This window comes from Ailuropoda melanoleuca, chromosome 15 (genome assembly GCF_002007445.2).
Source record: "Ailuropoda melanoleuca isolate Jingjing chromosome 15, ASM200744v2, whole genome shotgun sequence".
Lineage (NCBI taxonomy): Eukaryota > Metazoa > Chordata > Mammalia > Carnivora > Ursidae > Ailuropoda > Ailuropoda melanoleuca.
The window spans coordinates 91,005,895-91,027,392 of NC_048232.1; the positions used below are offsets into that span (position 1 = coordinate 91,005,895).

The 21,498-nt window shown below is 48.6% G+C and overlaps 1 protein-coding gene across 1 annotated transcript in view; it reads left to right on the forward strand.

The window, feature by feature from the left end:
- Positions 1-21,498, forward strand: part of MOV10L1 (Mov10 like RISC complex RNA helicase 1) — a 70,772-nt gene that overhangs the window by 22,009 nt on the left and 27,265 nt on the right. The window contains exons 8-16 of the mRNA XM_034643699.1: positions 438-581; positions 1,206-1,432; positions 1,827-1,959; positions 3,190-3,384; positions 6,060-6,174; positions 10,014-10,191; positions 10,508-10,578; positions 13,292-13,383; positions 21,432-21,490. Coding sequence (XP_034499590.1) covers positions 438-581; positions 1,206-1,432; positions 1,827-1,959; positions 3,190-3,384; positions 6,060-6,174; positions 10,014-10,191; positions 10,508-10,578; positions 13,292-13,383; positions 21,432-21,490 — 1,214 coding nt within the window. The remainder of the gene's footprint in view (positions 1-437; positions 582-1,205; positions 1,433-1,826; positions 1,960-3,189; positions 3,385-6,059; positions 6,175-10,013; positions 10,192-10,507; positions 10,579-13,291; positions 13,384-21,431; positions 21,491-21,498) is intronic.

The window sequence follows — 21,498 nt, forward strand, 5'->3', positions numbered from 1 at the left end:
GGACGAAGCCGCCTGATTCCCGCCAGCGTGTGCAGAATGCGGGGAATCAGAGGGTCTATGAGGGGAGGTGCCTCCCCTAACCCCTCCTGGCAGCCTGAAGAGAAGAGGATCGAACACTCCCTTCCGGGCATGTTCCCAGAATCAGGAAGCCCTTCAAGATGTCACCACTGTGTCACTTCCTTTTTTCTAGATCTTAGAGAATTTGTAATTTTCTTCTTCAAGATGTTTTGCTGTCCTTCTCCGAAATTCTAAGTATCGTAGGAACTCCGTATGTAGTTTGTGGCCATGCACCCCTGGGGGATTGACAGTTCATCCCTCATGTAGCAGTTGGCCCTGCGGTGGGTGCAGCACATCTGGAAGGAGCGTAGCAGGGAGGCGGGTGGTGGAGCTCCGGGGTGCCTGCCACCATGATGCCGTTCTTTGGGGGCGCTCTGCAGGGACCCCGCTACCTGTGAAGAAGCTGCTGATGAGTCCTGTGGAGCCCTTCTACTGAAGAACGAAGGTGACGTTGAAGTCACAAGGACGACAGATTTTGGGACATTGAAAGGAGGAGGAAGGAGAACTATGGCGATCTGGATAGAGTGAGTTTGCCACCTAAATAAAATTTGTTAATGAGTGTTAAATCGTGATTTAAGAATTCCCGTAAAACAAAAAATTTCTGTGGAACCAACTTTATTTTGCCTGTTCATCTTTTTCCTTTATGGNAGTGAGTTTGCCACCTAAATAAAATTTGTTAATGAGTGTTAAATCGTGATTTAAGAATTCCCGTAAAACAAAAAATTTCTGTGGAACCAACTTTATTTTGCCTGTTCATCTTTTCCTTTATGGAGATTTTTTTTTTAAAGATTTTATTTATTTATTCGACAGAGAGAGAGACAGCCAGCGAGAGAGGGAACACAAGCAGGGGGAGTGGGAGAGGAAGAAGCAGGCTCATAGCAGAGGAGCCTGACGTGGGGCTCGATCCCACAACGCCGGGATCACACCCTGAGCCGAAGGCAGACGCTTAACCGCTGTGCCACCCAGGCGCCCCTCCTTTATGGAGATCTTTTAGAAGTTTTTCACCTTAAAATATCCTTTTTACTTCTATTCATAAAGGCATTTGCAATCACTTTTCTCTCATAAGATTGAATTTTGTGTTTTATGGTAGCTGATTATTTTAGCTTCAGGAATCTTGTCTGTGTTCACAGCTCATTTTCTTTTTCCAGGAATAAAGGCGATATTCCTCAGAACTTGGTCAGCTGTAAACTGGCTGGCTGGGATAAAGCCAAACAATTCAGATTTCAAACACTGGATAAAACCCACACGTGCCCAGTAGGGTCTCTTGTTCCTGTTCCTGCGAAGGAGAAGAATTTTTCGGATGAAAACATCAACTCACTAAATAGCTACCAGCAAAGCGCAGCCTGCCAGGTGGTGAGCCACGCGGTCTCTGCAGGTAGACGGTCCTTCTACTGTGTTAGGTCAGCCGGCCGCAAGGGGGGTCTGCATGACAGGGAGGCCACTGCTCCCCGGGCCCGGGCCTGGGGCGAGTGGCCGGCGTGCTCCGGCTGGTACAGCGCTTTGTGCGCTGTTTTGGTTCTGGGCTCTTGTCTGATGTTTTGGGACTGAGCAGAAGACAAAAATAGCTTGGCCGATACCCAGAAGCGCTTTAAATGTGCTGGTTCCCATGAGAGGTTCTAAACTCGGGAATGGTGCCCGTTGTCCACCGATGTTTTTGTCACCTACTATCTGCGCTTTGTGTGTGTGCATGCATTTCCACTAGCCTGCCACCGCCGTCAAGAGACTGCTTAGCTTCTGATCTAATTCTGGATTCAAATTCCATCTCCCAGATGACGGTGCTCATGAAGGAGAAGATGGGGACAAAGAAGAGAGGAAGCCGGGGAAGCAGGCGACAGAGCTGGAGCCCGGAGGGCTCATCCCTCCAGGTGGAAGAACCCCGATTGTGATTATATGTGATGCAAAGTACGTGGCTGGTGGGCTGGGAGTGAGTTTACTTTGGGGACATTTGTATATTTGGATTTTTAGGTTTCATGAGTGATGCTTCTAGGTTGGAGATTATAAAAGTATTCCTAACTATTCTAATGAGACAAAATAGTAAGAAAAGCACTGGTGGAGAAAATGGCTTGAGTGAGTTTACCAACCAGAGCGTTGCCTCCCCAAGCCTGACACGCTGCCCCCCACCACCATCCGCTCACCCCGGCTTCTGACCCTTGGGCCTATTGGAGTCTGTCCGCTCTCGGCCCCTAGGCCGTGGCTCCTCCCCTCCTCTCCTGCTCCCTCAGCTGATGCCTTCCTGCCCCTCATCTCCCTCTGGGCAGCTGGCTGGGTGCAGGCTCCAGGGCAGGGGGCTGAGGCCTCTCTTCCTGGGCGAACTGCGTGTAATCCTGAGCCCCCCACCCCCTGCCAGGCATCTGTGCGGCAGGCTACTTTTTTCTCAGCAGCCCTCTACAGTTGCTAATTCTAAATCTTTTTGAAAACGTGACTCTGGGGCACCTGGGTGGCTCAGTTGGTGAAGTGTCTGCCTTCAGTCGAAGGCATGATCCAGAGTCCTGGGATCGAGTCCCGAGTCAGGCTCCCCGCTCGGGGGAGTCTGCCTCTCCCACCCCCCATCGGTGTGCTCTCTCCTGCTCTCGCTCTCTCACACATAAATAAAATCTTTTTTAAAAAATGCGACTCTGGTTAAACCGCCACCTTGCTTCAAGCCCACAGCCGTCACAGCCAGGGCAGCCATTCCCATGAACCGCCCTTTAGTCAGAGCTGCGTGGTCCCAGCACTTTGAGTGATCGCTGAAATGTGACCTCACAGAAATCCGTGGAAGGCAGTAGGTGAGCGCAAGGTGTGGCGCCCCAGGAGAGCCTGCCTTCGCATAGCAGCAGGAAGTTGGGCAGAAAGCAAGGCAAAAGCAGTCTATTTTTGGTGACGTTACCCAATTCTGATTGAAACTCGAGAACACCGACAGAGTCTTTCCTATTGTTCTTACGTTTGAGAATCACAGAACAGCTGAGGTAGCCGATTTTATTGCGGGAAGACATTCCTATTTTAGAAAGCTCATTCTGTCCTCTGAGGAGAATTATTAAAAACTAAGGGTGACTGGTTTTGTAGCCATCTTTCCATATGTGTACAAAGGGTAATTCTGTCGGATCCGCTTGTCTTATTTATAACTAAAACTAAATTGCTTTTTGTGTTTTCAAGGAATTCCGGCCGCTGCAAGGAGCTCCTTCTGCTCTGCTTCTCCAACTTTGTAATCGGGCGGTTTCTCGAAGTCAATGTCATAAGTGGGGAGGAGTCACTAATAGCCATCCAAGAACCATTTTCTTGGAAAAAGTCTAAAAGTTCCACCACGTTAACATCCACAAAAACTACAGTTGTTGTGACCACACAGAAAAGGTACCGTGAGCAGAAAAGACCACGTGAATCCAAATGTGTGCTTGCGGTGTGTGAGAGACGCGTGGGCCATGTAGTTGTTGAAGAGAGGCCAGCGTCCTGGGATAAAGCTGGGGGCAGCTGGGCAGGAGCCTCTTTCTGTCATCATACTTGGGGGGAGAGGTGTGTTTTCGTGTGACTTCCACAGTTCTGTCTCTGAGGAGGGCCCGTAGTGTGAGGACAGAGTAGTAGGCCGCGGCCCTGGCTGCTCCTGCCACGTCTTGTGTTCCCGGCAGCCCAGACGTCCTGCATCCCCCACAGGCACCCAGAGGCACCAATTGGCAAGGGGCCCACAAGATGTGGCTGGTAAGCAACCCCCCAGACAAGGTGGGCTGGTAAACTGGTCCACGTGCTCTGTCTGCAGCTACTAAACTGAAATCTGAAAAGCAGAATTTTTTTTTTTAAGATTTTATTTATTTGTCAGAGAGGGAGAGGGAAATCAGGCAGGGGGGGCAGCAGTCAGACGGAGAGGGAGACTCCCTGCTGAGCAGGAAACCCGATGCGGGACTCGATCCCAGGACCCTGGGATCATGACCCAAGCCAGAGTCAGACACTTAACCGACTGAGCCACCCAGACATCCCCAGAATTTTTTTAAGTTTGGTTGCAGAAAATCTGACACGTAAGGATGTGAAGATATTTCCTGACTTTATTCTGTGATGAGAAAGCTCAGCCCTCAGCTGCAGGAACTGACAGGTTTAACTTAGGTACTGCCCAGAATTCACTGGCGTGATAGGTATTTCTCTTCTAATATTGGAAAATCCTGAATTTCAAATCATATTTTTGCCCAGTAACAATTTAAGGTAAGGTGTTATGGATTTCTATTAATTTGCAAGCTAAAGAAAAAAATGTATTAGAGTATTAAGTGGTTGGCTTTGGAGCTAGACCATTGTTTGAAGCCAGCACTACTAGACGCTGTGCAACCTCGGGCCAATTTGGTAGCCTCTCTGAGCCATAGTCTCATTTATAAAATGATAGTGGCCCTCACGTGGTTACAAGCATTAAAAATGTCCTTTCTGACACGGGGTGATCAGGAGTGATCAGTAAGTCATAAGAGCCACTGGTCACAGAAGGGCATGCCCTAGAGATGGAGCCTAGAACACGGGAGCCAGCAGTGACCATGGCCTGCAGGCAGTGGAAAGTCCTAAATGATTGGGTTTTAATTATAGGAGCTTTTAAGAACCCCCAGTTGTCACATAGTGGTGTACCAAGTAGCTTTCTAGTTAAAATCTGACTTAACTAGGAGAGTGAACTAGACCCGCGACCCCTGATCAGCTGCTTCCCGGTGTCACCGTGCAGGAGTGTCTCTAAAACAGGAGCTCTGGTTTCCTGTTGTCAAGGTAGTGCCCTGGAGTGCCTGTCCCTGTTGGCTTGGGCCTCCTGGAGCCCAGGGCACCTGCACCTGCTTCCTGCCCTGTCTTTGCTCCCTGCCCGGAACAGCTTTGTGTGCGTGTTTGCTTAGCCAGTCTCTCTAGGACCTCTTTGTGCCAGCACCTTCTAGGCTGAGTTCCCAACTATTCTAAGCTAGAAACAGACATGTTTTGTTAACTCAGCACACATTTTGAGCCCATGTGGTAAGACTGTTCAGGCCATTTACCCAGATGTGTGTAGTGATGATCCTGTCCCCTTTGTCGCGTTCATGTTAGTAATTCACATTTCACTGTCGCTGACTCAGCACCCCTGCTTCCACACATACTTGACATGTGTGCTTTGGTAGAGCCCTTGCCACACACCCATGTCTCAGGTGGGAGGTGTCGGGCCTTCCCAGTGCTGCTAATGATGGCTCTGGGGCTTCAGGGACCTTTCTGCCACAGAACTTCCCTCTAAGCCGCCTTCCCACCCAGAGCTAAGCTACAGGGATATCCAAGTGAGGTGACTATGGAGTAAGGGGGTCAGGGCTACGTGTCTGCACTCAGGCATGAGCTGGAAGCAGGAGTTAGAATGAGGGAGGAGTGCCTTTCTTCACCATGTGCAGGTGCGTGTAATCAGTGGTTCACTGGACCTCCCTGTGACACGTCGCTTCTCTCCCACTGTCTCTTCCCCCGCTGTTTCCTTTCCAGTCACTTCTTGTGCTGTGTTAGACCTGCCCACAGCAGCAGTGAAATTCTTCATTCTGATGGTGGCCGACTTCGGTGACCCCTCCCTGCAGCACTTTCTGGGGAAAGACAAAAGCTTGAGGGTGAAACCGAATTTCCCCAGAGAAACTCCAGCTGAAAAGCAGGAAGGCAGGACCCAGACAGAGCAGCCTTTACCAAATGTGTTGTGCATTCCTGCAGGAGTGGCTCTACTATTCTGGGCTCACAGCAGCAGTAAGGGTTAGCGGAGTGGGAGCTCAGGAACAGTGGTTTCAGACTCATGGGTTTTGAGAGAGTCTTGGGCATGGCGCCCCTGCTCTCCTCTGTGTCCACAAGAGGGCCCCGTGAGAGCTGGTGTGGGGGGAAGGATCCCAAAGCAGCTGAAGTAAGTTTACAAACTCCAAACTGATGCCAGCAGTTCATGTTTATTTTTGGTTCTTGAAGGACCTTTAGTTTTTCTGCAGAGGGAAAGGATGTCTGAGTGAGAATGACTCATATGAGACACGGGGTGATTAAGAATTTTGACTAGTGCGTTTTTTTTGTTTTTTTGTGTTTTTTTTTTTAAGGAACTCAAGACGACAACTTCCAAGTTTTCTTCCACAGTATCCAATACCAGATAGACTTAAGAAATGTGTGGAACAAAAAATTGATATTCTGACTTTTCAGCCATTACTCGCAGAGGTAGGAAACATATCTGATATGAAATATTTTTCACTGCATTTAAGTGTTTTCCAACGAAATCAGGATGAACCCTGCTTGGGTTCAGACCTCAGACTGGTTTGTTTTTACCGCAGGTAGCTGGGAATATCAGGTTAATGAGAGATAGGGACCATTGCTGTTGACACTGCTTGCGCTGGTGCCCTCTGCCACCTGCCCAGCCCGTCTGTGCTAGGCCAGCGGCCTGCCGCTGAACAGCCCTCCATCCGGGATAAAACTCTTGAGCCACTGAGAAGACAGGATGTGTGTGGGAAAGCCCTGTAGCTACACAGACCGGTGGTTGGGAGGAGGGCAAGGACATCAGGCCTCACACAGGGGCTGGAGCTGCCTTTGCCTGGAATGCCCTCAGGTCACCCACCCCATGCAGTAATGGTGCTTTGTGCTGAGGGTTATTGGCAAACTCATGGGAGGAAGCCTTGTCCAGCCTGTCCACTGTTACAGGTGGTGGCTGACGCCAGACAAGGGGTGAGGCCCCAGCAGGGGAGGGGTAGCACAGAGAGGAGCCGAGGGTTGATGGGAGCACATGCCTATGTGCACATGGACACCAAGTCCAGGAGCAAGGGAAGTGTCACATCTGCTGCCATGGGAGAGCGCTGCCCTGTGTGCAGGAGGGCACTCCCCACGGGGCTTGGGGGTCCATTGGCTGAGGAGCAGGTGAGCGGCATCCAGGTGATGAGGAGAGAAGAGAACAGACAGCAGCAAGAGGGAGACGTGGTTAGGGTTTTGTCGAGGATGAGCCAGCCTGGAGCCTGTTTGTGGACTGAGGGAGTGAGGCAGGAGAGAGCAGATGGAGACGGGGCGGTATGTGGAGGAAAGAAGGTTTAGGGGGAAGCTGGGGACCTGGGGAGGGTTGTCTTTGAACAGGAGGAGATGCCAGTAGGAGCAGTGGGGCCCTTCCTGTCTGCTAGGCTCTGGGCTCCTAGATGGGCACAGGCAGGAGGTAGCCCCTCCCCAAGGACTTGCTGGCATTCTGGAAGAGGGAGGGAGATACAGGGAGTGGCACGCTGAGACACAGGGGTGGGGTGGGTTGCAGCTCTGCGTTGGCTGGGCGCTGGCCTGGCAGCGTGGGAAGACCAGTGTGCAGAGGGGTGTTGGGGTGAGGCGCAGACTGGAAGCAGGGAAGCTTGTTAGGAAGGAGTGGCAGCATTCATCGTGAGTCCCATGCCTGAGCTCAGTTCCATGGCAGCAAGCAGGCCTTAGATATAAGGGGGCACCTGGAGGCCAAGTGACTGTTGCTGGGGCAGAACTCAGCGGCTAGGAGCATCGTGTGAGTCTCTGTCTGTAACTCCCCTTCCCGTGAGCCTGGGCACTGGGAGGGACCTTCCTTGTGCTGGCACAAGAAAGTAGCGCGTTCCTGCTGGGCCGTAATAATAACATTGCTCGGAATGGTGGTAAAAAGGGCCATGTGGCTGCAGGCTCCAGAGTTCCTCCACCGGTATGATTTGCTTGGTCCTGTACACGGCACACAGTGCCGTCCCTTCATCTGCTTTATACAGAGGTGGAAGTGATGGACGGCGGCCTGCGTCCGTGGAAGGTGCACGCTTTGAGGAGCACTCCGACCCTGCATGCAGCATCACCCCAGTCAAGGTGATGGACACACCTCCTCACCCCCCCCCCAGCATTGCTGGGTGCCCTGGGTGGCCCCTCCCTAGGCCTAACAGGGTCAGCTTTCTGCCACCAGAGGTTCGTTCCCTCTTTGGAGATCTGTGTATACAGATGGCTGGTGCAACTGGGGAACGGGATCTTTAGTCCTCTTTAATTTTAAGTAAGTTTAGATAAGTAGGCGCATGTGGAGAGTGGTGTTTGGGCAGCACAGTCCAGGGGGTGCTCAACACGTCCCAAGGAGCGAGACATCCACCGTGGCGCCGTCCAGTTCTTTCTCCTTGGATTTTCTGCCAATGTCATAAATTTGGCTTATATGTGTTTTGAACTCCATGCTGCATTTTACCATTTTTGCTTTACGTTTACGGAATCCGTTATCTCTTAAAGGCATTTTAAAAGCTAAGCCTTTTTGACACCACGTAGTTTGCACCCTCGGTGCCCTTCACTCCTTCGTGTGGACCCAGACTCCTGTGGGCCCCCTGCGGCTGGACAGCGTGAGCCTCTGTGCTGTGGTGCCTCTGCGAGTGATCGGTTCTTTCAGCTCTTGTATGTCTGGGGAAGTAGCTCACGTCCGTTTCTGAAAGATACGTCGGCTGGGTCTTGAATTCTAGGCTGGAGCTTTAAAGCTGCTGCCCCGCCGTCTTCCTCCTCACCGTGTTTTCAGGGAAACGTCTTTCCTTTTAGCTTTTGTTCTTCTGCATATAATGTGTGTTTTTCTCTAGCAGCTTTTAAGTTTTTCTCCTTATTACTATTTCTAAACAAATTTAATTTATAATTTGCTTTAGTATAGTTTGCTTCTCATTTCTTGGCGTGGGGTTCTTTGAGCTTCTTGGATATGTGTTTTCCTCAATTTCCTCAGTTTTCCTCAAATTTGGGTAATTGCCAGCCACTCCGTCTTCAGAGGCTCTTCCCACCGAGCCTCTTTCTCAGACTCCCGTTCCTCCTGCATTGGCCACTTGGAGCCACCCCACAGTTCACGGCCACTCTGCTGGCTTTTCTTCAGTGCTTTCCGCTGCACTGCGTTTTGGAAGGTTCCTGTGGCCACTAGCGTTTTCTTTGGCAGCGTGTTATCACATTTGGTGTATTTCAGTGTCAACGTGGTAGTTACCATCTCTGCTAGTTCAGCGCAGTCTTCTCATGTCTTCTGTGTCTCTGCTTCACATGCCCAGTCTTCCTGCTCTTTGAGTAACGGCTGTTTCAGTGTGCTCGTCTGCAGGTTCTCGTTCCCTTGAGGGGTCTTCCTCCCCATTAGGTGTTGTAGTTTCTGTTTCTTCCTAAGTCTGGTAGTCTTTGTTTGGATGCCAGACATTCTGGATTTTACCTTGTTGGCTGATGGGGTATTTTTCTGTTGCTGAAAATATTCTAAGGTTTGTTCTGGGATGCAATTAAGTAACTTTGAAACAGTCGGATACTTTCAAGCCTGGCTTTAAGGCTTTGTTAGGTGGGACCAGAATGGCGTTTGATTTAGGGCTAATACCCTTCCGAATACTCTGTCCAGTGTCTCGTCTATTACCAGCCTTTCCATTTGGGCTGGTGGGTCTCACACTGTTCTCGGCCCTGTGTGAGCTCTAGGAATCACTCCCTCTAATCCAGTGGTTCCCAGCAGGTGACAGTTCCCCTCCCAGGAGACATAGTTGGTTGTCATGGCTGGGGGTGCTAGTATCAACAAGTGGGTAGGGGCCAGGAATGCTGGTAAATACCCTACAATGCGCAGGACAGCACCCCGCCCCCCGCCCGAGACTAGTACAGCCCAGGTATTAGTACAGGCCAGGGCTGAGGAACCTGCTCTTACACCATCGGGGGGCGTCCCAGCCTGACACGGTTTCTTACACTCATGCGCTGACCAGTGCTCAGAGGACAGCTCGGAGGGCACCCCTTGCAGCTCTCCAGACCTCTCTCTCTGCTGCTGTCTCTTCCTGGCACTCTGCCCCCCCAGCCACATCTCCACAATGCAGAGACCATACTGCTACCCTGGACGTTCTGCCCCGGGGCCTGGAAAATGTCTAGGTGGCAGACGGGGCAGTTGCAGGGCTTCCTGAGGTAGTCTCCCCAACTGCAGGGTCCATGTTGGAAAGCCGGTATCTCCCTGTTGGCTGAGTTCCAGCAGCTTGGACCGAGCATCACCAGAGCTGCCGCTGTCCTGGACCACGGGGTATTGGGTGTGTGACCCCGCTCTCACTCACTTGCTGGGTTTTTTTCAGCTTTTGAACATGTCGAACTACAAGGAAAAGTTTTCGACTTTGCTCTGGCTTGAGGAGATTCATGCGGAAATAGAACTGAAAGAGTATAACATGAGTGGGGTCACCTTGAAGAGAAACGGTGACCTGCTGGTTCTGGAGGTCCCGGGATTGGCTGAAAGTAGGCCTTCTCTGTACGCAGGTGGGTTTGTTATGTGCCACATTTTACTAGAGAGACCAGCAGACACTGAACCCCCATCAGGGGAAGAGGGTTTTCATTGGCACCCTGCAATCACATCGTCTCATTTCCTTTGCTTTGGGTCAGAATTTTCTGTGACTCTTGGTCAACACTTCCAGTGCACCCAGCACCTCGCTCCAGTCACACTGGTGCTGGTTCCAAGCAGCTCATCCCAGTGATGTTTGTTTATTTCACTTTCTCAAAGTGTTTGATTTTAGGGTACAATAGCAAAATTTGGGGATTTTATAGTTTTACATGTGGTTCTGTGTTTTTTAACTAGGTGATAAGCTGATTTTAAAAACTCAAGAGTACAATGGACACGTCATCGAGTACATCAGCTACGTGATTGAGGTGAGGGCGGGGGCACTCCTTCAGCCTTTGATAGAATTTCAGAAAATCCAAGATAAAGTGAATATTTAAATAAATTTGGTGTATAAAGAGAACTTAATAGCTAAAAAAGCGCTTTAATTTTCAGTCACGTAAGCCATATTTACCTTTTATCACGTGTAAGTCGTGATGTTAGCATTTAGTCAAATTTGGGCATTCTGAACATATTCCAGAAGAGAGAGCCACAGAAGGAAAAATACATTTAAAAGTTTACAGTTTTAAATGCTTTTCTGGAGAAGTTTTGCTGACTTCTCTCCCTCCCTCCTGGTGCGCCCCATGCTTCTGTGATTCTTCGGCTGGGCTCTACTCCCACCCTGCGCGGAGCCCTGCCATGTCTGTGTGAAGGGAGGATGACGCCCACTCCTGCCTGATGCTGAAAACCAACTGAGGAAATGTCAAAGCCCTGCCCCGGGTTGGGGGGCGGGAGCGGGTTATAAGAACTACAAGGGTCTGGTAAGGATTCAAAGGGGGGTGACGTCTGGCCTCTACGGCCATGTTTGCTGTACCTTGCACCAAAATACAGGGCGTCAGCCCTTACCAGTGCGGCTGATCGTGAAACCAGTGCTAGGTTGACTGGGGAGGGAACCGAACCTTGATGCGCCACCTGCCGTTCCCACTGCCTCTCCCCAGTGATGTGGCAGCCACTTCTCCTGAGCTGGAGGGCCCGTCAACTCCACCACCTTTAATGCACTTCAGCTGTTGACCAAGAGGTCTGAGACGCCCATCATGGCCAGAGGACTGTCTTAGCTTCCAAAGGATAGGTCCAGTTGTGCCCCTCAGGGGAGATGCCCCGGGGACGAAAACCTCAGAAGCAGTAGTGCCAGAGATGACAGGTGTGAGGTCTCGTTGGTTCCTGAACCCTGGCTGGGGGGTGGTCAGCATCATATGCAGACAAATCCTATTTTAGTAGATATACTACGAGCACCATAGGCTGACAAATCCAGACAGAAGCTACAAGCACCCCACTGATCCTTTGGTGGGATATTCCATAAAGTCAGCTGCTTCCAAGTGATGGAATTCATGGTCGACTTAGTAAATTCTACAGGTCTCAGCCCTTTGCCTTTCTTGATTCTCTATAGTTTAATTTTTGGCCAGTGCAGTGGCCAAACACACATAACATGATGGTACAGAAGGCCCTCAGGAGAGCCCCGCAGATGGTGTGATGGGCAGAAGACACACATCCAGGATGAGCAGTTATTCCATTGATGTCAAATGGTGTCTCCATGACAGGCGGGCCAGCGGCCCAGTGTTGTCAACCTGACATCCAGTGGGGGGGTGAGTGTGCCAGTGGGGCCACTGCTGCTGGCAGATTGTGCACTCATGCGCATCTGGGGGCCGTGGGGAAGAAGGCTCCCAGGGCTGGGCCCAGCACGGACCCCTGCCACCATGGCCACCTCCGTGGAGGGGCCTTCTTGTCACCAGGAGCACGTGCCTGGAAACAGACTTCGTTGCTTCCTCTCTTCCCACTCAGTTTATCTCAGCATGGTTTTTGTCTCCACATGCTCTGCTTGATTCATGAAAGCTGCCCTGTTGTTTTTTATATTGGCCTGCTTATCTTTTTCTTTCTGGGGTTTTAAAATATTTCATACATAGTTTTTCAAGTTTGTGGAAATGACAGTGGCAGTATGTGATGTCCTTGGGCCCCAGCTCTGTGGATGGCTGTGCTGACCCTCATTCTTGGTGATTTGCTTCCTTGGGTGCTTTAATCAGTGGTCTTTAACTACAGGTTCATTTTCGCTAGTCTTGGTCCCTGGGAAACCTGGGGACCTGTGCTGGGCTTGCTCTTCCTTTAAGGGCACTGTGGCAGCTTCTGCTGCAAGCAGGGGCCCCACCAACAGGGCAACCCCAGTGTCTCTGTTCCCACCAGCTGGCTCAGGTCTCCTGGCCCTTGGGAACCCCACACCACCTAGCACCACTTACTCCCTTTGCGCTCCTTCTCAACGTGGAGCTTGCTTGCTTGCTTGCTTTTTTTTTTTAAAGATTTTATTTATGTATTTGACAGCGAGAGAGGGAACCCAAGCAGGGGGAGTGGGAGAGTAAGAAGCAGGCTCCCAGCAGAGCAGGGAGCCTGATGCGGGGCTGGATCCCAGGACCCTAGGATCACGCCCTGAGCCAAAGGCAGACGCCTAACGACTGAGCCACCCAGGCGCCCCTAACATGGGGCTTTCTTTCCTTCTGTTTTTCTCCCGCGCTTCCTTAGAAATTTCCTCTCTGTCCCGCCTGTCCAGGAACGCGTTTATGCAGGCCCTAGCTGTGGCTGGAGGGTCCCAGGACGTCTAGTCGCCTGTTCTGCTGGAAGGGGAGTCCTCGCAATGACCTCTTTGTGGAGGCGCTGTCGTGGCAGGCACTCCTCGCTGCGTCATTGTGGGCTTGTCTCCTTCCTTCCAAGGCCATGGCCTGTGCTGTCACTTTGTTTCCAGAGAGCCCAGATCTCTGGAGTATGGCCAGGGAGGAGCTCAGTAAGTGAGCTGGCACAGGGGCCTCCAGGGGCCAGGTCCTCCTGTGTGGACAATGTGACAACACCATGATTTAATCCTCCTGACCAGTTTCACAAGGAAACCAAATTTTAGCTCCAATCTGTTAAGTGTTTCATGACATATTCCTAGATAAAGATGAAGATTGTCCTAGCAAATCAACTGTGAAGTGTGGGAATTAAATTGTTTTGTTTCCTTTTTAGATTCATGAAGAAGATGTAACTCTTAAACTTAACCCGGAATTTGAGCAAGCATATAACTTTGAACCTATGGATGTGGAATTCACATATAACAGGTAATGCTCTCAGTGTCTCCCCTACAAATGTGTCTTCATTCCTGGTGGGTAGCAGGCCTCCCCCACGTCCCTGTACATCCCAGTGCTAGTGTAGGAGATGCAGCGTGGCAGTGTCCGTGTTCATGGGTCACTCAGACAGGTTTTAAGACAACAAAGTTGCGGGGCACCTGGGTGGCACAGTCGTTAAGCGTCTGCCTTCGGCTGAGGGCGTGATCCCGGCATTGTGGGATCGAGCCCCACATCAGGCTCCTCTGCTGGGAGCCTGCTTCTTCCTCTCCCACTCCCCCTGCTTGTGTTCCCTCTCTCGCTGGCTGTCTCTATCTCTGTCAANAAAAAAAAATAAAATCTTTAAAAAAAAAAAAAAAAAGGAGAAAAACCAGGCTGACAAATTTGTCCCTGGCATTTAAAAAAAAAAAGACAACAAAGTTGCAAACATTTGCTGTCTGTTGATTCTTTAATGGACCTTAAGTACACGGAGATCTTGTCATTTATCACATTTTGAGCATGGGGAGGTGGCCCTGCTAACCTGCCATTCCCTCCCTTTCATGCACTATGCCCCCTGCCATTAACTGGGATTTTGTATTTGTCCCTCGCTTTAAAAAAAAAAAACACAAAAAAACAGTTGTGTGTCTTTGTACACATACACACACAGAAATGTATTTTTTGGTTTTGTTTTGAGCTGTCAGTCTCTGGTTTCCAGGAGGTTTTCACTGACCTGTTCCTAAGATTCTCCATGCTGCACATCACTGTTCAGTGTCTTCCCCACTGCCCAGTGGGCCCCAGGGTGAGTCCGCTACACTCCCTGTTCTGCAGGTGGCCATTCAGCCTGTCTCTACCCTGAAGACACTGCTGTGAGCACCTGCTCCCTCCTTGTGCACAAATGCTCACGTTCTCTTGGCTGCACATGCAAGAGTACAACTGTGGCTTTGCCCACAGTGGCATCAGAGACCCCAGTACCAATGTCTGTAACAATCTGTTGATCCACACCACCCCAGAGCCTTGTTTTGTTGAACTTCTAAATTCATGCCGACTTGGTAGATACGTGACCTACCTCCGTATGGTCTGGACATGGATTTCTCTGACTGCATTATAAGGGTAACAGTATCCATGTTTGATGGCCATAAAATTTTTTCACATGTGAAATGCTGGCTCATGTCTTTTGCTGAATGATTTGAGTTTTGTTATTTGTAGGAGTCTTTTCTGATTCTTTGTGCCAGACTGTTCTTCGAGAGGCATGCTACACATAACTTCTGTAACTTCTCTAGGTCTTTTGCTTGTTGTTTCGCCTTCTGTAGAGCGTCTTTTAGGAATCATTAGGTGCTAATTTTAAGATTGATCAGGAATGTTTAGTTTTGTTTAAGAAATGCTTGGGTGTTGGGGCTGCCACCAGATCAAAGTGTGTTGAGTGTGAATGGGTTGTGGGTCAGTGGGGAGAAGCTGTTGTTTGGCCATGGAAGCTGGGCAGGCAGGATGAAGAGCGAGGTGAGGTCCAGGAGGGGGCCGTTTTTGCTATTCGAAATGAGAGAAACTAGCTCAGTGGAGCCCCTGTGATGGCAGGGGTGACTGGGGCAAGGAAGTGCATGTGGGAGGAGGTGGGTCTGGCCAGGTGGGGCAGGAGTCCTTAGCGGAGGGTAGCATCCTCCCTCAAGGTGGTCGGACGAAAGAGGTGAGAGCTGATTTGTATTTGAACATTTCTGATGCGGCAAGCCCAAGTCAAAGAGGAGGAGGAGTTTGGGGGATGGGGCGAGCAGAGAGGAAGCGTGGGATGAGGGTGGTGCAGGAGTGGACCGACGATGGGCATGACAGGCTACGGGGTCGAGCCAGAGAGACAGTGCCCAGGACAAAAAGGGGACCAGCAGTGAGGGGCTGTTGGAAAGGCAGGGTGACGAGGTGGAGGGAGGATGTTGGGTTCAGTGACCTCAGATGCTGGGCCCAGGTCTGGAGCAAGCATGTAGGCGGCCAGGAGGAGTGTGGGAGAGATGAGAGGCCAGGGTGTGGGAGCGGCGGGCTGCCACATTTGACGCTGAGAGGCTTTGCTTGCCCTGCATAAGTTTTTAGGTTGTTTGCATTAAGTTATGCAAAACCAGGAGATTTCCCATTTTAAAAAATAATCTGTATTCCCCACTTGTTTTGAACCATTGGAAGAAGGGACAGGCCCGCAGTGCAGCAGGCTGATGGAGCTGAGGACAGAGAGCTGCACTTTCTCGTGTTACCTGCTTACTTCCTGTAGGTATTTTCCCTTTAAAAAAAAAAAAAACAAAAAACAGGTCTACTGAGATAGAATGTAGGCAAACTGTGTCTTATTAAAGTATACAGTTTGAGAACTTGGGTGTACATCTATCCTGTGAAACCAGCTCCACAGTCAAGAGGAGAGTTTCTGCCACCACAGATGCTTCCTTCCTTCCCCACCCCTCAGGCCCAGAGCAGTGCTCTCTGTTGCTATAGGTTAGTTGACATTTTGTAAAATCTTGCATAAATGGAAATATACAAGACTTGTGTTTTTTGCCTGGCATCTCTCTTTGACTTAGCATAATTATTTTGAGATTCAACCTCACTGTGCATGATTTCATTGCCTTTTTTATTGAATTATATTTGACACACAGTGTTACGTTAATTTCAGTTGTGTAACAGTGATTCCCATGTTCTTCCTTTTTATGGCTGAATAGTATTTTGTTGCAAGAATCTACCACAGTTCATCTACCCAGTCCCCTGTGGATAGACATTGGTTTTTTTCCATATTTTGGGTATTACAAAGAGAACTGCTGTGAACGGTCCATGTACAAGTTTTCGTAGGGACACGTGTTCATTTCTCTTGGGTAAATGCAGAGCAGTGTGATGGCTCGGTCCTATGGTGAGGGTGCATATAACTTCAAGAAAGTTCCAAGCTCTTTCCCAAAGCAGCCGTACCCTTTGCATTTCCAGCAGTTTGGATGAGGGTCCCGTTGCCCTGCAGGCTCACAATCCTTTTAATTTTAATCGTTGTAACAGATGTGAGGTGGTGTCTCACTGTGGTTTTCGTCTGTATTTCCTTAATGAGTGGTATTCCTGTGCTTATTTCCCATCCATACATATTCTTTGTTGATGATGAGTCTTGAAATCAGGTGACATTAAGACCTCCTCTTTGTCCACTGTTTGCAGAGTTGGTGTGGCTCTTCTGGGTCTTTGGTATTCCTGTATGGATTTTAAAATTCAGCTTGTCCGTTTTTACGAAAAACCCATTGAGGTTTTGATTGGGATTACATTAAATTTTTAGGTTCATTTAAGGAAGAATTGACACCTTAATATTGAGTCTCCCAACGCTTGAAAATGGTACCTCTCTCCATCTAGTTAGGTCTGTCTGTCATTTCTTTTAGCAGTGCCTGTATAGTTCACTCTATATGTTTTGCGTGTCTTCTGTCAGATTGGTCTGACTCTTAAAAAAATCTAATGCTGTTGTAAACGTAATCTTAACTTAAATTTCCAGTTGCTTCTTTTTTTTTTAAGATTTTATTTATTTATGTATTTGACAGAGAGAGAGACAAGCCAGCGAGAGAGGGAACACAAGCAGGGGGAGTGGGAGAGGAAGAAGCAGGCTCCCAGCAGAGCAGGGAGCCCGATGTGGGGCTCGATGTGGGGCTTGATGTGGGGCTCGATCCCAGGACTCTGGGAACACGCCCTGAGCAGAAGGCAGACGCTTAACAACTGCGCCACCCAGGCGCCCTTCCAATTGCTTCTAACTAACATTTGTGAAAGCCATTTATTTGTATATGTTAATCTAGTACCCTGAGAGCTCGTTAAACGCACTTCACAGTTCCAGTAGCTTTTTACAGGTTACACAGGATTTTCTACATGTACAACCTTTATGTTCAAATAAAGAGCAGCACTGCTTCCTTTCTTATCTGGATGCATTTTGTTTGTTTTTCCTTGCCTGACTGTGCTGGCCAAAATAGCATTTCACAGACGTGAGCTTGTTCCCAACCTGAGGGTTAGCATTCATTCAGTCTTGAACCATTAAGCACAGTGTGAGCTGTACGGAGGTGGTGTGTGTCCAGCCCCTCCAGGTTGAGGACATGGACTCCAGGTGTGCTTCGAGTGTTCTGTCAAGACTGGGTGTGGGATTTGTCAGATGCTTTTTCTGTATCGAGGTGATCCTGTGGTTTTCCTTGTTTAGTCTATTAAGATAGTCAGTTACACTGATTGGCTTTCTAATGTAAGATTGATGTGGTTTGAAGTGGTGGGGTTCAAAGCCAACGGCACCAAGAAAGAAATCTTGAGACGTCTTTGGTGCAAAAAGGGGGTTTTATTAAAGCACAGGGACAAGACCCCTGGGAGAAAGGGCTGCTGCCTGGGATTATGAGGAGCAATTGATTATACACTGTGGAGTTGGGGAAGGTGAAGACACAGGAAGTTTCCAAAAGGACTTTCATCTGCTAAAGAAAACTCACAGGATCCTGGAGGCCAGGCTGTTGTCAGGCTCCGTTTGTTTTTCCCTCCAACGAAGCATTAATGTGAAGACAGCAGGGAGCTTCCTGGAGGCATGTTGTATTCTGCCTGCCTCGAGTATTTGAGTATTTGTCAACGGGCTGCGGGTTCTAAGGACATTTACTTTTATCTACATTTCCTTCTGCCTTTGTTCCCCACATCAAGATCAACTCGGTATCCTCGGATGCAAAGCCCCACTTGTCCATAACGTAATTTCCTTTTATATATTGTTAGATCTGATTTGCTACAATTTTATTAATTTTTGCATCTGTGTTCATGAGTTGTATTGGTCTATAGTTTCTTGAAATTATCTTTTGTCTGATTTTGTTGTCAGGGCGATGCTGGCCTGACAATAAGTTAAAAAGCATCACCTCCTCCTCCATTTTTGGGGGGTAATTTACTGCAAATTTGACTTCTTTAATAAATCAGTCAGCATTAAGATCATCTGTTTTGTGTGCAGTGAGCTTCAGTAGTGTGCATCTTTTAAGGAATTTGTGTGTTTCATCCAAGTTATCATCTGTTTGCATAGAATCATCATATTATTTCCTTAGTAGTAGTGCTTGTTGGATCTGAACCGATGTCACCCTCTCACTTCCGACAGCAGGAATACGTACTTTCTCTTCTCCTTATCAGTCTGGCTACAGGTTTATCAGCTCAGCCTCACGAGGGAATCAACTTTTCACTTCATTCATATTTTCTAGTGTCTGGTTTTTATTTCGTTTGTTTCTGCTCTGGTCTCCGTGATTTCCTCTCTTCTGCTCACTTTGGGTTCCATTTGCTCCTCCTTATCTAGTTCCTATGGTGGAAGTCGAGGTCACTGATCTGAGACCTTTCTTCCTTTGTGATTTTAGTGTTTGGTGCTGGGTGCGTGCTGTCTGGTTCTTGGGTGTTCACTGTTAGAAATAGTGAAGCAATAAATATTCTTTCTTGGGGCGCCTGGGTGGCTCAGTTGTTAAGCGTCTGCCTTCGGCCCAGGGCGTGATCCCAGGGTCCTGGAATCGAGTCCTGCATCAGGTTCCCTGCTCCGCTGGGAGCCTGCTGCTTCCTCTCCCACTCCCCCTGCTTGTGTTCCCTCTCTCGCTGGTTATCTTTCTGTCAAATAAATAAATGAAATCTTAAATAAATAAAAAAATATTCTTTCTTCTCTCTACAGAGATGTGAAAGTGGGGAGAATTGTCATCTTTGCAGCTTGGAATCTCTTCTTCAACAGTAGTTTCTACTTAGGAATGTTTTCTTCATTCTTTTCCTTTAAGTCTTTGTCCTCCTTTGGAATTCTTGTCTGGTATTTGCTCCCACTCCGTCTGTTTTATTTTTCTTCCCTCATGGTTTTCCATGTTCCATATGTTAGTGCAAATACCACTGGGATTTTACCGTTCAGTGTCTTGCTGCTCTTTAGATTAATCAAATCAGGAAATTATTCATTAACTTCTGTTTTAAACTATTAGACTCATTGCCTTTTTGGCATTTCTTGAGATCATTATCATCTTCAGCCTGTTTGTAAGATGGAGTGTTTCCACTGGATAACTTCAGATCAAACTTTTCTTGTATGTCTAGAATGAAAAACATAATGTTATTTTTATCTTGGTGAATTCCTTCTTTAATGGGCTTCTGGGATTTGTTGAGTACTATTCTATTCCTGTTTTTCATGCTACTGGTAAGTAGGCAGTGATCTGCAGGATGACACAGTTATCTTGTTAGCTTGGCCTATGTCCCAGTCTTTGTTTTGCCTTTTAAAATATTTCTTTTTAAGATTTATTTCTATTAGAGAGAGAGAGCAGGGGGGAGGGCAGAGGGAGAAGGAGAGAGAATCTCAAGCAGACTCCTCACCCAGTGCAGAGCCTGACGCAGGGCTGGATCTCATGACCTTGAGATCATGACATAAGCCAAAATCAAGGGTTGATGCTTAACCAGCTGAGCCACCCAGGCGCCCCTGTGCATTTTAAAAGATTTTGAAACCTTTTTTCCTTCCCCCCGGAAGAGGTGAGATGGCCTGTGTCATCCAGGCACAGAGGTTGGAAAGCCTCCTACTGGAAGGGGACAGGTGTTTAGTCCTTCCTCAGTTTCTTCCTGCTCTAAGAGCTGTTCTGGTTGTTATTCATCTTGGATGGAATTTGTTGTATCCCAGGCAACTATTTGCCAAAGATTATGTTGGAGGAACGGAGTGGGGCCACCAGAAGCCTTCGTGCCTGGGACCCTTAAGGGGAAGGTCTCTGAGGGTTGGGCTTGTGCACTCAGTTTTTCTAGCTTCACATGCCCTCCCCTCCCCCGCAACTCCGTGCCATGCAAATGGGTCCTGATGACCTCTCGGCATCTGCTCTGCACCTCAAAGTTCAGGTGAGAAACAGTCATTTGGTCTTCGGGCTCCCAAGTCTGAGTTTTCCAGAAATGTGCATGTGGCCCAAATTCTGAGTCAGTGTGGAAGCTGAGCTCGCACCTGTGCTTGTTTGAGGCCAGATGCTCTTTATCAAACAGACATCCATCCTCACTCGCACTTTGGGGCTTCGGTCATCTTGTTGCATTGAAGATGAGGTTTTACTTTACATTTTTAATTCTTTTCATTGTGTTAAGAAACAAAACAGCACGGGGCGCCTGGGTGGCACAGCGGTTAAGCGTCTGCCTTCGGCTCAGGGCGTGATCCTGGCGTTGTGGGATCGAGCCCCACGTTCGGGCTCCTCCGCTGGGAGCCTGCTTCTTCCTCTCCCACTCCCCCTGCTTGTGTTCCCTCTCTCGCTGGCTGTCTCTATCTCTGTCGAATGAATAAATAAAATCTTTAAAAAAAAAAAAAAGAAACAAAACAGCAGGCCCGCAACAGGTGCTTATGTGAATCCCCATGTCACCAAACCTGGAGGGACTTACAGTTTTGTCTCCCCTGAAACAGAATCTTAAGCCAGTCACCCAGGAACTGTCTGGTCAGGACTGTGAGGTGTGCAGCCTGGCAGATGCCTGCCTGCCCCTGAAGGAAGGGGGCTTGCGATAACCAAGCCTATTTTGCCCGGGATAATTTCCTTGCACCCGCTCCCTTCTGGCTGTCGAAGTCCTTTATTTTGTACACCTGCTGGCTGAGTGCTGCCTGGTGGAATCAGTTTTTGCCCAAACTCTTAAAATTATTAATAGGCCTCAGTTTATCTTTTAACAGTTATGAATTTCAAAAGTTTGAATCTTTACAATCAAAATTACTTTGCTGTTGATGTAGTAGTGTTAATATTCCCTAATACTTCAGAGGCTGTATTTCTTTTTTTTCCTAGTTGTGCTCTTTATATATTTAAAAGAGAAATATTCCCAGAAAGGAAAGAGTCCCTGCTGTCCTATTACATGGGATGTTTCTGTTTAAAGTTTTTCTGTAAAACTCCTAATGTTGTGTATAGACACACCCTGTGAAGTGAGCCCTGGGTGTTCCAGACTCCCCGGCGGGGCCTGTGAGAGCATCGAGAGCTCTGACTCTAATATGGCTCCTATATAAGTATTTTGTGAAGGTCACATTAGCAGGTTGGCTCAGGTTATGTAATCATCAGGTTTCCGTGACCAGTGCTAGACTTAATATTTCTAAACTGGCGGTGAATTACTTCACATTGTTTTCTCTCTGGCAGGACCACAAGCAGACGGTGTCACTTTGCACTTGAACATGTCATCCACTTAGGTGTTAAAGGTATTCTT